This window comes from Carlito syrichta, unplaced genomic scaffold, assembly GCF_000164805.1.
Source record: "Carlito syrichta isolate Samal-C Ts95f unplaced genomic scaffold, Tarsius_syrichta-2.0.1 Scaffold308124, whole genome shotgun sequence".
In the NCBI taxonomy this organism is placed as follows: domain Eukaryota; kingdom Metazoa; phylum Chordata; class Mammalia; order Primates; family Tarsiidae; genus Carlito; species Carlito syrichta.
Window position 1 is genome coordinate 115,201 of NW_007252220.1, and position 16,683 is coordinate 131,883.

Genomic DNA, 16,683 nt, shown 5'->3' on the forward strand with positions numbered 1-16,683 from the left:
GCCACTGCACTCCAGTCTGGGCGACAGAGTGAGACTCCAACTCAAAAAAAAAAAATACAGGTTTTAATATTAATTTACAATATTTAGTTTATTTAGTGACTATTCTATAAAATTGATATATTGCCCTTTGGTTGGGAAAATTCTTAGATCTGTGTATCTCTTCAGTTCATGGCAGATTCCTTAGCATCCTGGGCTAAAGATTAAATGCCCATAGTGGACTATATTTATTGTAATAGCCAAAAAAGCCCCTATATATTTACACATACCCCCAGGAGAATACTTAATTCTCACTCTGCATGAGAATGATATAAAATAGAGTGCCTGATTTCCAATCTTTAAAGTTAGATATATTTAAATTATCTCAGATATTTTATGAATTTATTTGTCTTACTATTTTATCGAGGTATAACATACATACCCTACTTTCAGAATTAAGTTGATGAATTTTTACCTATTTATTATACCCATTTAATCACCAGTCAGGTAAAGATTTTGAATATTTTTAGACCCTCAAAAATCTCCTTCATGCCCCTTTCCAATCAACTGTCTCTCAGAGGCAACCAAGAATCTAACTTCTATCACCATAGATTAGTTTTGATGGTTTTTGAACCTCATATAAAAAAAATCATAGTATGTACTATTTTGCATAGTGTTTTTTCACATTCATACATGTTGATGCATTTTTTCATTTCCTTTTAATTACTGATAGTTATTCCCTTTAATCACAGTTGGTTTAACCATTCACCCATTGATAGACACTTAGATTGTTATCAAATTTTTTTGTATTGTGAATAAAGCTGCCATGAACATTTCTTGTACATGTCTTTTGGTCTCCTCAGTATTCACAGGGGATTGGCTCCAGGACCTTTCACAGATACCAAAATCTGCAGATACTCAAGTGATTTGTATAGTAGTTGTATTTAACCTATGCACATCCTTCTGTATACTTTAAATTATCTCTAGATTACTAATACATACCTAATAGATACCTAATACATTGTAAATGGTATGCAAAAATTGTTATGCTGCATTGGTTTTATTTGTACTATTTTATTGTTATATTGCATATTTTTAAATGTTTTTAATCCATAATTGGTTGAATTCTCGAATGTGGAACCGTAGATAGGGAGGGCTGACTGTGTGTGTGTGTGTGTGTGTGTGTGTGTGTGTGTGTGTGTAAAACTTCAACACACAGATACATATACATACATTCGTTTATTTGGGGTATATAACTAGGAATGGAATTTCTAGACTATAGGGCAGGCATATATTTAGTTTAAGTAGATAATGACAAAGTCTTCCAAACTAATTATATAAATCTACACTCCCAACAAGATCTTCTGTCCATCAAAATACACCATAAAGGAAGTGAAAAGGAAAACAATAGATTGGTAGAATATTTATTCAACCAAAGATTAGTATCCAAAATACATAAATAATTCCTACAACTCAGAATAAGAAAAGCCAAACAACTCAATTAGTTTTTAATGGACAAAAGACTTGAACAGGCATTTCACAAGAAGATATCCAAATGACCAATAAACTCATGAAAAGGTGCTCAATATCATTAACAGTCAGAAGAGTACAAAATAAAATTACAATAAGATACCACTACATACCAACTATAAGAGTTAAAATTTAAAATATTGGCAATATTAAATATGTTTAAATAATCCAAAAATTTTACTTCTAAAGGAAATTTTTAATTTACTTGTTATTATCGAATACTTCTGCAACAATCTTGTAAAGTAGGTATGGCTTCCTCTATTTCACAGATAAAAGTTAATTGAGAACATCTGACTTTCCAAAGTGATTTTCTAACTATTACATTATATATATACATATATATGTATATATGCATACATATATATTTTCTAACTATTTATACACACACATAATTTTAAATTCAGGGAGTACACATGCATGTTCGTTACGTGCACGTATTGTGTGGTGGTAAGATTGGGTCTCGGGAGGCCTATTACCCAGTGAGTGAACATTGTACCCCATAGGTAGTTTCTGAACCCTAATCCTCCTCCCCACTTTCCCCCTTATTGGTTTCTCCTGTATCTATTATTTCCATCTTGTGACCATTTAGCTCCCACATATGAATGAGAACATGCAGTTTTTGGTTTTCTGTTTCTGAGCCAGTTTACTTAGGATAATGATCTTCACCTCCATCCATTTGCTTCAAAGGACGTGATTTCATTCTTTTTTATGGCTGTGTAGTATTCCATGGTGTATACATACCACATTTTCTTTATCTAGCTGATTGTTGGTGGGCACTAAATTGGTTCCATGATTTTGCTATTGTGAATAGTGCTGTAGTGAACATAGGTGTACAGGTATCTTTTTAATGTATTGATTTCTTTTCCATTGGGTAGATCCCTAGTAGTGAGATTGCTGAGTCAAATGGTAATTCAATTTTTAGTTCTTTGAGAAATCTTCAGACTGTTTTCCATAGAGATTGAACTAGTTCCAACAGTGAATGAACATTTCCATTTCTCCACAACCATGTCGACATCTGTTGTTCTTTGATTTTCTAAGCCATTCTGGCTGGTATAAAGTGATATCTCATTGTGGTTTTAATTTCTATTTCTCTGATGATTAGTGTTCAGCATTTTTTTCATATTTTTGTTAGCCGCTTGTGTGTCTTCTTATAAGAAGTGTCTATTTACATGATATAGATGAGACTTAAACCCAGAAATTCTTACCACAGATCCTTTGCTTTTTTACCCCTGTTACCCTTTCACCAAGACAGAAAAAAATATATTTCAGGATTGTATTACTTTAGAAAATTATTAGCATATATTTTACAAGATTAGCAAAGTGTGGCACTAATGTAGCAACAAGTTCCATACTAAACTAAGAAAACTTCAGATAGTGAGAAAATTCAAGTCTTTACTCATTTGCAGGGTTAGAATATGCATACAGTGTCACACACAGTCTCATCCAGCTTCTCCAAGAGTGTCCTCAGTGCCACCTATGAAAAACATTTGCAACTTTATAAACATGGTTAATCATCAACACAGTCCTGGCGGCAACGTATCATACATCTGTATGCAACATCCTATTATGGTTGAATGGAAGGGTCACAGATCTTGAAGTTAGATGAATTGAGTTTGGAGTTCAGCATTGCTACTTGTTAGTTAAGTGAGTACAACCTTAGGCAAGGCACTTAATCTCTCTAAGGTTTTCTTTTTTTTTTTTTTACTTTTTTTTATACCCACCTCATAGTTATGAAGATTAAGATGCAAGCTAGATAAGATCATTGAGATAATTAGCAAGAGAAAAGTATAGGCTAAATGGATACCTAGGATTCAAGAGTAGGTAACAAATACTTTCATTTATAATTATTGTTGTTTTTAATCTTTCATGTGAACCTTGGATAACAAAGTCTTACCCATCACTTCTGCTTCCAGTTCCACTTGTCCTATACAGACAAGGAGCGCTATGAAAATGAAGAGAGACCTGAGGTCCAGAAACAGATGCTTGTTGATATGGCCAAGAAGCTACCAGTTTACACAAGAACCGGGAGTGGAGGTCAGTTCACCCAAAGCCAGCTAGAGGGGCAGCTCAGCAAGGATCTCAGAAAGACTAAGTCATATATGTTCTCAAACTAGCCCCCTTTTACTTCCAATTTCTGAAAAACACTATGGAGTTTTTTTCTCAACATTTTATTATAAAAACTTTCAAACACATATCAAAGTTGGAAGAATTGTATAATAAACACATGTTTACTGGATTCTGGTAAACTGGATTCTACCACTTAACATTTTACTGTATTGACTTATCGCATACCTGTCTTCATACCCATCCCTCTAGTCTTCTTCCATCAAGCCATCTTATTTTTCGGATGAGCAGTACATATCCACCTAAATATTTTATCATTCTTTTTGGTCACATTTGCATATAAAAACATGCACAAATCTTAAGTGTACAATTAAATTGTTTTTTAAAAAATGTGCATCCCTATGTAACTAAAACCTCTAAAAATATTACCGTCACTGCAGAAAGTTCCATCTTGCCTTCTTTCCGGTCAGTCCCACCCCCATGAATAACTATTATTCTTATAGTTTTTCACTGTAGATTAGTTTTGCCTACTTTATATATTTGAAATAATATATAAGTTTTATATAATTGAAATATACAGTATATACCCTTCTGTTTGGTTCTTTTATTTAGCAGAATGTTTTTGAGATTCATCCACATTGATGTATACTTATTTTATTACTTATTTTATTGTATGCGTACATCACAATTTGTTTGTCCAATCACTGGTTAATATACATTTGGGTTGTTTCTGGTGCTTAGCTATTACGAGTCAATCTGATATGAATATTCCTGTACAAGTATTTATGCAAAGATATATATTCATTTTTCTTGGGTAAATAGACATTTTGGAATTTTACTCTTAGATTTCATCTGCATGACTAACATAATACTTGCTGAAGCAATTCTCCATCTTTTAAATGTTGAAAGCCTACAAAATATGGGGCATATGTAAAAAAAAAAATAATTGAAAACCAAGGCTCTTCTGACGAGTCTTAACATTTTTAATAAGGAAGATCATGTTTCAAGGTTTTGGAATGTATACTTTCAGAAAATTATATTCACCTGTTCATTATTTATTTTTCAAAAAATATTTATTAATATGGTATATGGCAACTGGAGAAATTTTAAATGTGGTCTTGGTACTACATGATATTAAGAACTTACTGTTAATTAATTTGGTTAGAACAGTAATATAGTGGTTGTGTTTTTTTTCATGCATACTGAAGTATATGAAAGTCTTCATGCATACTGAAATATTTATGGTTTAAAGTGACACATTTGGATTTGCTTTAAAGATTAAAGAAACAATAACTATAAGGAAAATATTTGTTACCTACCTTTGAATCCCAGGTACCCATTTAGCTTATACTTTTCTCTCACTAATTATCTCAGTTATCTTATCTGGCTTTCGTCTTCCTCTTCATAACCCTATGAGATGGATGTATTGTTTACAAGTTAAAAAAAAAAACCTTAGAGAGATTAAATGCCTTGCCTAAGGTTGCACTCACTTAACAAGTAGCAACACTGGGCTCCAAACTCAATTCATTTAACTTTTTTAAAAAGCCAGTGGAGGAAATAGGTGTAACAAAAATGATACAGTGTTGATAACTGTTGAATCTGGGTAATGTTACATGAGGTTCATTATAGTATTATCTCTACTTTTAGCATATGCTTGAAAACTTCCATAATACTAATTTTTAAACAGTAACTACTATGTGTGAGGCACTGTTCTAATCACCAGGGATACAGAGTTGAACAGATAGGCAAGGTCCCTATGGAGTTTAAATTCTGAGGAAGACAGGAAATTACATAATTTGGGGCAGTAGTAAATAATGGGATAGAGTAAAGGTTACAAACTAGTGGTATATAGAAGGACTTGAGCTCCGAGATATATTTTGTTTGATTTCTAATGTGCCTTTAAAATTTTACATTTGTGGGCAATCCCCTCAGGTCCCCTCCCACTGTGGTAGCTTTTCTGTCCTCTCAATAAATCCTGCTTTGAAAAAACTTTGCATTTGTTGCTAGTTTTTGACAATTAGGAGGTTTCTACATAAAAATCCAGAATTCTTGCTTCTCTTGATAACTCAGATGATCTGCCAACATTCAATCTTCATTTCCACATAGCACAAATTAGCTGGAACTGAATAGTGGCAGCTCTGTTTTGAGAGAGCATGAATTCTTAGGTACCACATAATTCCCAACCAGCTGCCTCATTTACTACTCACTATTCCCTGGGTTCTTGAGGCATTTGTTTCCAGCCCCTATGATAGAGAGTTATAGAAGAGACCTCTCTAGGAAATGCCATTTGAGCTGAGACCCGAACGATAAGAAACTAGCCATGTGTATTAGTCAGAATTCTTCAGAAAAAGAGAGCCAGTAGAACTATACATATATGCATATACATATTCAGAGAGAGAGAGAAATTATGAGGGGTTGGCTTACATGATTACAGAATCTGAGAAGTCCCACAGTCTGCCATCTGAAGCTGGGACGCAGGAAAGGCAGTGGTGCAACTCCAGTCTGAATCTGAAGACCTGAGCAACAGAAGTGCTGATGGTATAAGTCCAAATCTGAGGGCAAGAGAAAATTGATGTCCTAGCTCTTGCAGTCAAGCATAGAGAGTAAATTCTCCCTTCCTCTGCATTTTTGTTCTATTCAGGTCCTCAAAGGATTGGGTGAGGCTTACTCACATTGGGGGATAACAATCTACTTTATTCAGTCTACTGATTCAAATGTTAATCTCACCCAAAAACACCCTCACAGAGACACCCAGAAATAATATTTAACCAAATATCTGTTTAACCCATGACCCAATCAAGCTGACACATAAAATTAACCATCATAAGTACAGTCCTTATTAACTCGGCACCCATACATATACATGTCCTCAAACCATACTTATTCTCCAAATAAAGATAATAATAAAGTTATAATTCTGCCTAACATGATACAACTATTCTGCATTCCACTGAAAACATGCTAACCCTTTCTCCAGAAGAGGAGATAGTTTTTGAGTGAGCTTATTCTTCATGATATCTTGAGACTTAAAAACTATTTAAATGCTATGATATAAAATTAACAGTACCTAAATGCTATAATGTAAAGTCAGTACATTTTATGTTACATGATAAGGGAATCAAAGAGGGAAGACAACATATATTTGAGATACATACACATTCATAACAAAATAAGGAGGAAATATGCATGAAAATAACATTTCTTGTTTCTGAAATTGGTCACATGGTCATAACTGGTATGTATAGCTACTTTCTTCCACTGTCCATTCTGTATTCCCTTTGCCTTCAGTTGGTCATGGTTCTTCATCTGGTGAGGTAACCCAAACCTTCAGTTGTAAAAAGACTAGGCCGTTAATAGTTCTGACTGAATTGGGTGGTTGTAGTTTTCTGTTGACCTAAGCACAAGGCATACTAAGAAATGCCCTAAAGCATCTCCTATATTCTATACATGCTCTTCTCTTCCTCCATTGTGGAGTAGTCCAATTTCCTCTGAGTAGTCAGGATCAATTATCCCTGCCTTCTTGGCCTGTTGATTCAGAGACATGAGGAGTCCAAAGTGGCCTGGTAGAAGTCTTAATTTCCAGTTCAATGCAATCATTTTGTCTCCTGATGGAAGCATTCTTCCTTCTGGGACCATATCCTCTAGGCAAGCAGAGCACAAAGTCACAGAAACAGGAAACAAAAATTTTGTTGGTAGGTTACTAAGGGTAATGGTGAGTGATGCCACTCCCATTTCTATCCTTTGATTCCTAGACCTGTGAATCATAGCTATCAAAGAAGCAGCATCATATATTGGATACTGATTTGGAGCATATACAGCCTTTTGGAAAACCTTGCCCCAGCCCTCAAGGTATTGCCACCTAGCTGATGCTATAACTGACCATTCAAAAGACCAATTTCATTGGTCTGTCAAGCCAACTATTTCAGGATGTTGAGGAACATGGTAAGACTAGTAAATTCCACAAGCATGGGCCCATTACCACACTTCTTTTCCTGTGAAATGAGTTCCTTGACTAGAAGCAATGCTGTGTGAAATATCATTATGATGGATAGACCATTCAGTAAGTCCATGGATGGTACTTTTGGCAGAACACTTACATGCAGGGAAGACAAATCTATATCAAGAGTATCTACTCCAGTAAGAACAAAACATTGGAGTTCCAGGAAGATGGCTGTGGAACCAGATGGACTGTATAAGTCCCTGTGAGTGAGTGAGTGTATGGATGAATTTATGTGCATGTCTATGTGTAAGTGGGTGTGTGAGTGAATGACTGAGTGGAGAATCAGGACCAGCTGCCAGGGCTCTCCTGGTGAAGCAGCTGGTACCACAGGCACTCTGCTTATACCCTAATGCTTCCCAGGGTGTAGACACTGAATGCCATTTTCTAAAATCAACAGAGTCCTTCCTGGGAAGAAACTGCCAGAGTGACTACCATCGCTATACTCTGCCCCACCACCACAGTGCCAGGCCAGACACTGGCAGTGAGGGCCCCAGAGAAAGCACAATGAGGGAGCCAGAAGCAGCATTCCAAAGAAGTGGCAGAAAGCAGCCACCACAAACCTGAACTCACTGCTACTGCCTCCAGGGACAGGCTAGGCTACAAGGCTCTGCCACCAGGACCTGAAATCCAGAGACTGTGGTACGTGTTGAGGAGGAAACTATCCTTCTTGACACCATGTGTGGCAGGATCAGCAGTCTGTAGAGGAACTGGGCAGCTAGTCTAAAGCCTGGGCAGATAAGTGCTACAGGCAGCCTCCACAGAACAGCAGAACTACATCTTAAGGCCAGGGGATGATCTCTGCATTGCTTTTGGGCTGCTCTCCAGGAACCCAAAGAGGATCATCCCCAGTGCACAAGCCCTGGTGGATAATGGCAAATGCAGAGCCTCAGATAATCCACCCCCTGCCTTGACCCAGCTGCTGGATGATAGACACATACAATGGATCTGACCAAGAAGGAGACTGGTGAGTGCCTAGCTGACTGCCTCCCACCCCTGGCAATGAGTGGAAGAGATCAGGATGGGGAGGGCAGGGTAAATGCCAGAAGCCCCATTCCCCCACCAACACTGAATGCTGTGGGAGCTGTGACCTTGCAGGGAGAGGAAGAAAAAGGAGAGAGCTCCAGAGATGCTGAGGAAAGTTGCCCCCCCCCCATTCCCCATGGATGCACGCCAGCTATCAATTGCAGGCAACAGGGGGTGAAGATTCTAATATCTCAAGTTTCAACAGCTAAGAGGGACCTGCAGTAACAGACCTGCAGTTGCAGAACCTGCCATAAGAGGGAACTCCCCTCCCCAAAGAGATATACTAAAGGTGGAAAATCTCTCCCAGTGGGTTTTTGGGACTTGGAATTTTTTTGTTTGTTTGTTTGTTTCTTTTGTTTGTTTGTTTCTTTTGTTTACCTGTTGGTGGGTTTTATCTTTTCTTTCCTCCTTATTTTTTCTTTCTTTGTTCTTTTTTTTTCCTTATTTTTTCTTTCTTCTTTTCCATTTTTCTCTCCTTTCCTTGGATATGCTTGTATAGCCCTGAGTCCAAGACAGAATCTATTCTGTCTTGGACTCAGGGCTATACAAGCATATCCATGGAAAGATTATATTGTGTGGAGAAGAAGAGTGAGTCCCAGCTGAATCATTCACCAGATAACAAGCATTGTAACCCATCAGTAGGTTCTGAATTATTGCAGCCCCTCCCTCACCCCTTAGTAAATGCTCAAAATTGTAAAGATATAGCACAATGTCCCACCTCCAGCCTTATTTCATAATTGAACAAACTCAGAGCTCCAGCTCAAGGAAGGACAGAAGGTAGAGCAAATATCAGAAGTTATTGCTTCTCCATTTCCCACGGAGCAACAGAATTAAAGAGAAAGATAGAAGAAATACTACAAATGAAGAAAAAAATTACTGGAAACATTCAGAGCCCCAACAAAGAGACAGTGCCTGGAACAGCTACTGGAGCACAAACAATGACTATCTTCAAGAATCATGGAACCCAGAAGATACTTACAGAGATCAGAGAATCATTGGCTAGAACTTAAGAAATGCAATGGCTAAAACTAAAGGAAATTGCAACGGAGTTGGACAGACTCAACAAAGCATATTTAGAAATAACAGAAATAAATAAATAAATAAAGTATTCATTGATCAAGCAGAACAAAGCATCTAAGAGCTGGAAAACCAAAAGATGGAATGATTGCAATATTTAAAAAATATAGAACAATACTTAAGAAGAAATTGTCCAACAGATATGTGATTTTATCAAGAAACCAAACCTACATCTGATTGGTATACCTGAAGTAGAAAGAGAAATGGAAAACACCTTGGAACAAACATTACATGAGGCCATTCAAGAAAACTTTCCTCATCTGACCACAGATATAAGCACAAGAGATTCGGAGAACACTGAAAGACATCTTATTAGAAGACCAACCCCTCGACACATAGTAATTTGCCTACACAAAGTAGGTATAAAATACAAAATCCTAAAGACAGCAAGGAGAAAATGTCATACTACCTACCAGGGAAGACCAATCAGAATCATTCCAGACTTATATGCAGAAACACTACAGGCCAGAAGGGTTGGAACCCAATCTTTAATGTTCTCAAAGATAAACAATTTCAACCAAGAATTTCATATCCAGTGAAGCTAAGCTTCATCAGTGATCAAGAATTAAAATCCTTCCCAGATATCCAGTCCCTAAGAGAATATGCTTCTTTTAGGCAAGTTGTACAGGAGACATTTAAAAAGGTATTAAACTTATGATATCCCTCTTAGGTTTTTAACTCATGATCTTTCTATTTTCTTGATGTGTGTGCATAGAGCTATACATTCTTGAAAACCCAAGAGAATCTGTCAGAAACCTCCTTGCACTGATAAAGGACTTTGACAAAGTCTCAGGGAACAAAATTAACAAGCAAAAGACAGTCACATTTTTATATACCAAAAGCAAACAGGCAGAGAACCAAATAAAAAGCACAATCACATTCACAACAGCCACACAAAAAAGAAAGGCCTCAGCATCTTTCTAACCAGAGAGGTGAAAGAACTTTAAAATGAAAACTACAAAACACTGCTCAAAGAAATCCAAGAACACACAAACAAATGGAAAATTTTTTGATGCTCATCAATTGGAAAAATCAACATTGTTATGATGTCCATCTTACCCAAGGCAATCTCTAGATTCAATGCAATACCCATTAAATTACCATCATCATTCTTCTCAGACCTGGAAATGACAATACAGAAATTCATGTGGAAACATACATGACCATAAATAGCCAAAACAATCCACAGCAAAAGAAACAAAGTGGGAGGTATCACATTTCTGAACTTTGAACTTTACTATAAGGTTACAATAATCAAAACAACCGCATATTGGTACAAGAACAAACACATAGACCAATGGAACAGAATAGAAATTCCAGAAGCAAAACCTCAATTTCTCAACCAACTCATCTTCAACAAAACCTCCACCAATAACCACTGGGGAGAGAAGAACCTACCTAGTAAATGGTGCTGGGAAAACTTGCTGACCGTGTGCAGAAGAATGAAACAGGGCCCCTACCGTTTGGACTTTTCCATCATAGGGGCCTGCCAAAGGCTCCAAACAGCATTCCTATGTGCCACACACAAAAATCAATAATTCTAAATGAATCAAAGACCTAAACGTAAAACCTCAAACTAGGGCTGGGCTTGGTGGATCAGCCTATAATCCCAGCACTTTGGGAGGCTGAGGCGAGTGGATTGCCTGAGCCCGCAGGTTGGAGACCAGCCCAGGCAACTTGGCGAGACCTCATCTCTACAGTAAATAAAAGAAAAAATTAGCCAGGCTTGGTAGTGCATGCCTGTAGTTCCGGCTACTTGGAAGGCTGAAGCGGAAGGATCGCCGGAGCCAGCAGGTGAATGCTGGGGTGGCTGTGAGTGTGCCACAGCACTCCAGCCTGGGCGATGGAGTGAGACTTCAACAAAAAAAAAAAAAAAGAAAAGAAAATCTCAAACTATAAGAATCTTAGAAAACACAGGCGACACCCTTATGACAATTGGAATAGGCAACCAATTCCTGATCAAAACCCCAATAGCCCATGCCATAAGAGATAAGACTGACAAGTGGGACTTCATCAAACTGAAAAACTTCTGCAAAGCAAGAGAAACCATTAAGAGAGTGGGGAGGCAGCCCACAGAATGGGAAAAAATATTTGCCAACTGTATATCTGAAAAGGGCCTAACATCCAGGATCTACAAGGAACTCAAACATGCTGAAAGGAAGAAAACAAACAGCCCCATTACAAAGTGGGCAAAAGATATGAATAGACACTTCCCAAAAGAAGACATTTGAGCAACCAACAGATAGATGAAAAAATGCTCAGCCTCACTAATCATCAATGAAATGCAAATCAAAACCACACTGAGATACCACCTAACTTCAGTCAGGATGGCCATCATTAATAACTCAGAAAACAACAGATGCTAGTAAGGACGTGGAGAAAAGGGAATGCTTCTATGCTATTGGTGAGAATGTAAACTAGTACAACCTCTATATAAAACAGTGTGGTGATTTCTAAAAGTTCTAAATATTGACCTTCTGTATAACCCAGCAGTCTCCCCTCTGGAAATATGTCCAGATGAACTCAAATCATTCTACAAAAAAGATACCTACACACGCATGTTTATCACAGCACTATTCACAATAGCAAAAACATAGAGCCAACTGTGCTGCCCATCGAAAGTGGACTGGAAAAAAAAGTGATATATACACAAAGGAATATTATGCAGCCATAAAGGAGGACAAAATTATTATGGACTTCACAGCATCTTGGATGGATTTAGAATCTATCATACTCAGTGATGTATCACAGAAACAAAGAGTTGAGTATTGCATGTTCTCACTCATAACTGGACCCTGGACATTTATCATAATACTATATGAAAGAGATTGGCAGTAGCAGATTACTGCCAGGGGAGGAAGAAGGTAGATAACATTAATAAGGGTACCTCATCCAAAACCAGGGGAAATGAGAACAATTTGGAGGCCCAAACTTCACCTATACGATGACAACTTATGTACCTAAACCTGAATTGTACCCTACATCTTTAAAATAAAAAATAACAAAACACTGCACCTTTCATGATAGAAGCAGTCCAATGTAATCAGCCTGATACCAGATAGATAGCTAATCACTTCAGGAAATTGTGCCATATTGGGGGCTCAGTGTTGGACTCTGCTGCTGGCAAATTGGGCACTCAGCAGTGGCTGTAGCCAGGTCAGCCATGATGAGTGAAATTCTATGTTGCTGAGCTCATATAACCTCCATCCCAGCTGTCATGGCCACTTTGTTCATGAGCCCATTGGGTAGTAACGGGAATGGGTAGGAAAGGAGACTGATGGAGATCCATAAAACAGGTCATTTTGTCTGTTTGATTATTAAAATCCTTCTCTGCCGTGGTGCTGTGGTCTGAATGTTTGTGTACCCCAAAAATGTATATATTAGAAATTCTAACCCTGAAGATGATAATATAGAAAATGGAGACTTTGAGGAGGTGATTAGGCCATGAGGATGGAGCCCTCATAAATGGGATTATTGCCTTTATAAAGGGCCCAGAGAGCTGCTTGCACCTTGGACCACATGAGGACACATTAAGAAGGTGCTGTCTATGAAATAGACCCTCACCAGTACTGCATCAACTGGTATCTTGATCTTGGACCTCCCAACTTCCAGAACTGTAAGAAATAAATGTGTTGTTTAGAAGCTATTCAGTCTGTGGTATTTTATTATTGCAGCCCCTAACAGACTAAGACCTGTGATCGACCTTTGGTGAGCATTCACATGAAACACAAATATATTCACATTTTTTGCCCATTCAGAGAGTCTGTCCACACACTTCTCCATATGTTCTTGTCACCAATTTTCCAATCATCTTCCTTCCAAGTCCCTGATCATCCAGCCAAACCAGCAGCCACAGCCATAAATTGGATATAATCATATGGCTATTTCCTCTTCTAAGCAAAGTGAACAACCAGGTGCACTGTTCAAAATTCTGCCTACTGGAAGGATTTCACTGCTGTATTTCAGGTATATCACTGAATGGGACTGTAGTGCTATAACTGTCTACTTTCAGGTGATACCTGCATATCCTACAGAACTATCTGTAAAACAAGCCCAAACCTTGTCTTCCTAAATCAAGTGATCATAGGGAACTTCCCATGAGGCCATAAATGCAGGCTAGGAAAGAGAAGACACTGTAATAGTAGTGGGGGCCATGACTTTTGGGCCACTTCTGTATGTAACTTAGTTGTGACTTCAGGACCTGCTCAGGTCTGATCACATATATACCACTTCCATTTGATAATAGAGTGTTGCTGTACTCCAGTGTCCCAATTCTATAGCTTAGTAGGTCAGATAACACCCAGTTCACAATGGGTAACTCAGGTTACCTGGTGACTTGGTGACCCATGGTTAAGCATTCAGTCTCTATTAAGGCCCAGTTATAGGCTAAAGCTTTTTTCTCAAATGGAGAATAGAGATCTGTAAAGGATGGTAGGACTTTACTCCAAAATCCTAAGGGCCTGCACTACAGTTCACCTATAGGGGCCTGCCAAAGGCTCCAAACAGCATTCCTATGTGCCACTGACACTTCAGGCACCATTTAATTTGCTGGATCACATGACCAAGTAGCTTACACTGCATCCTGTACATTTTTCAGAGCCTTCTCTTGTTCTGTGTTCCACTCAAAACCAGCAGTTTTGGTGTTCACTCAGTAAATGGAGTAACATACCCAAATGAGGAATATGTCGTTTCCAAAATCCAAATGAGCCCACTAGGTATTGTGCCTCTTTTTTGGGTTGTAGAAGGAACCAGATGCAACAACTTATCAGTTGCCTTTGAAGGTGACATATACCCCACCACTGAACTCCTAAAAATTTCATTTAGGTAGGAGGCCCCTAATTTTAGTCAGATTCATTGCTCATCATCTGACATGTAAATGTCTTACCAATAAGTCTAGAGCAGTTGCTACTTATTTCTCACTAGGTCCAATTTGCATAGTGTCATCAATGTAATGGACCAGTGTGATATTGAAGGGAAATGATCAAGTTTCCTGTGAACTAAATTAAGACATAGAGCTAAAAAGTTGATATATCACTGAGGTAAGAGAGTAAAAGTGTATTGCTGGCCTTGACAGCTAAAAACAAACTGCTTCTTATGGGGCTTGTTGACAGAGATGGAGAAAAAAGCTTTGCCAGATCAATAGCTGCATACCAGTTATTAGTGGGTGTGTTAATTTACTCAAGCAATGAAACCACATCTGGTATAGCAGCTGCAATTAGAGTCACCACCTGATTGACCTTACAATAACACACTGTCATTCTCCTGGATTTATCTGTCTTCTGCACAGGACAAATAGGTGAGTTGAATGTTGATGTGGTAGGAATCACCATGCCTGCATCCTTTTAGTTCTTGATGGTGGCACTAATCTTGCTTTTGATTTACTGTTGTCCTAGGTAAAGACAGCTCTAATAGTTTCCATTTGGCCTTTTCCATCATAGTAGCCCTCACTCCACAGGTTATGGAACCATTGTGAGGATTCTATCATCTACTGAGTATATCTATTCTAATTGTGCATTCCAGAACTGAGAAAATAACTACAGGATGGATTCCAGGACCCACTAAGCCCACTCTGAAACTGACCTGAGCTAAAACTTCACTGATAACCTGACTTTCATAAGCCCCACCTCTGACTGGTGAACCACAATGATATTTTGGGTTTCCTAGAATTAGTATCAGTTCAGAGCCAGTATCCAGTAGTCCCCCAAATAACTGATTATTTTATTTTTCCCAGTGTACAGTTATCCTGGTAAAAGTTCATAGGCCCCTTTGGGGAAAGCTGGGAGAGAAATTAACAGTATAAAATTTTGGTAGTGTTCTGGGGTCCTTCCTCAAGGGAACCCACCCTCCCCTTTATTCAAAGGATTTTGGATATATATACTGGCTTAAGTCTGGGAATTGATTGAGGGGTCATGACAGTTTTTATGATTCAGATTAGACTTCTGTTCACTTTTCCTAGAATTTTTCGGCTTACACAGATCAAGTAGTAGGCTTCTTATCTATTTCACTTCTAGGAACACCATGATCAACTAGCTGACACAATAGATCTGCACAAGTCAGACTGTGATTGCTGCTTTGACTCTGCTGTCCATTATGGTAACCACACTGACTTTGCCTTTAGCAGTTGAGTACCACCACTTGGCCCCTGCCACCCTGTGATCCAATTATTTCCATTGCATTTAGGTTTCCCAGTTCAGTGACTGTATTTTGTACAGTGAGATCTGGCATACAGAGAACAGTCACAGAGCTCTTCAAGCATGCCAGGGCTCTCTTTATAAATTTCTTACTGTATTAGTAAAAGGTGTGTTTTCTAGACCATCCCATTTAGAGTGAGAAGGTCTTACACGACAAATCTACTCTAACACTCCAGCCTCCCTAAGCCTTTTAATCCTTCCCTCTACATTAAACCAAGGCAGGTCTAGTTTTTTCCAATTCAATCACAGTGAATCATTTTTAAAATCATGTTTCAGTCAACCAACCAAAAAAACTGTTAGAGTACTTCCTAACTCCCTGAGCTGCAGCATTAAATGCAGAATCTCTGCTTAGTGGGCCCCTATCAATAAATCCAGCCAGATACAACTTTATGTTCTTTCCTCCATTATCCCACACCCTCAGAATCCATTCCCACACACATTTCACTGGATTTCTGTCTGTATAAGTTAGAAAACTTAAATAGTTATTTTGGAGTGTAGAGCACTTCTTCATGGGTCACACTTTACAATCCACTTTTGGGGGATCTACTGGGTCTTGAGTCTAATTATAGTTCTAGAAGCAAAAACAAGTAGGTCCTGAGGAGAATCAGCATTGTCTTGCATGGTGGACTCAGTTTCCTCAGCAATACAGGGTTAATCCCCTCAGACAGAGGTGGAGAGGCCCATACTACTAACAGCAAGAAGGCCACTTGCACTTGTGGTGGGGAGGACTCTTCTCTCATTAGAATTTAGGGATTCAATATCTCTGGCTTCATCGGGATCTTGTCTCATATCCCTATCCTAACTTACAAGATCCTATTCTTT

At 38.2% G+C, this 16,683-nt stretch overlaps 1 protein-coding gene across 2 annotated transcripts in view; it reads left to right on the forward strand.

Annotated features, from left to right (window-relative positions):
• ZDHHC15 (zinc finger DHHC-type containing 15) overlaps nt 1-16,683 on the forward strand; it is a 135,538-nt gene that overhangs the window by 52,221 nt on the left and 66,634 nt on the right. For both annotated transcript variants that reach the window (XM_008064993.1, XM_008064992.2), the window contains one exon: nt 3,420-3,540. In XM_008064993.1, coding sequence (XP_008063184.1) covers nt 3,420-3,540 — 121 coding nt within the window. The remainder of the gene's footprint in view (nt 1-3,419; nt 3,541-16,683) is intronic.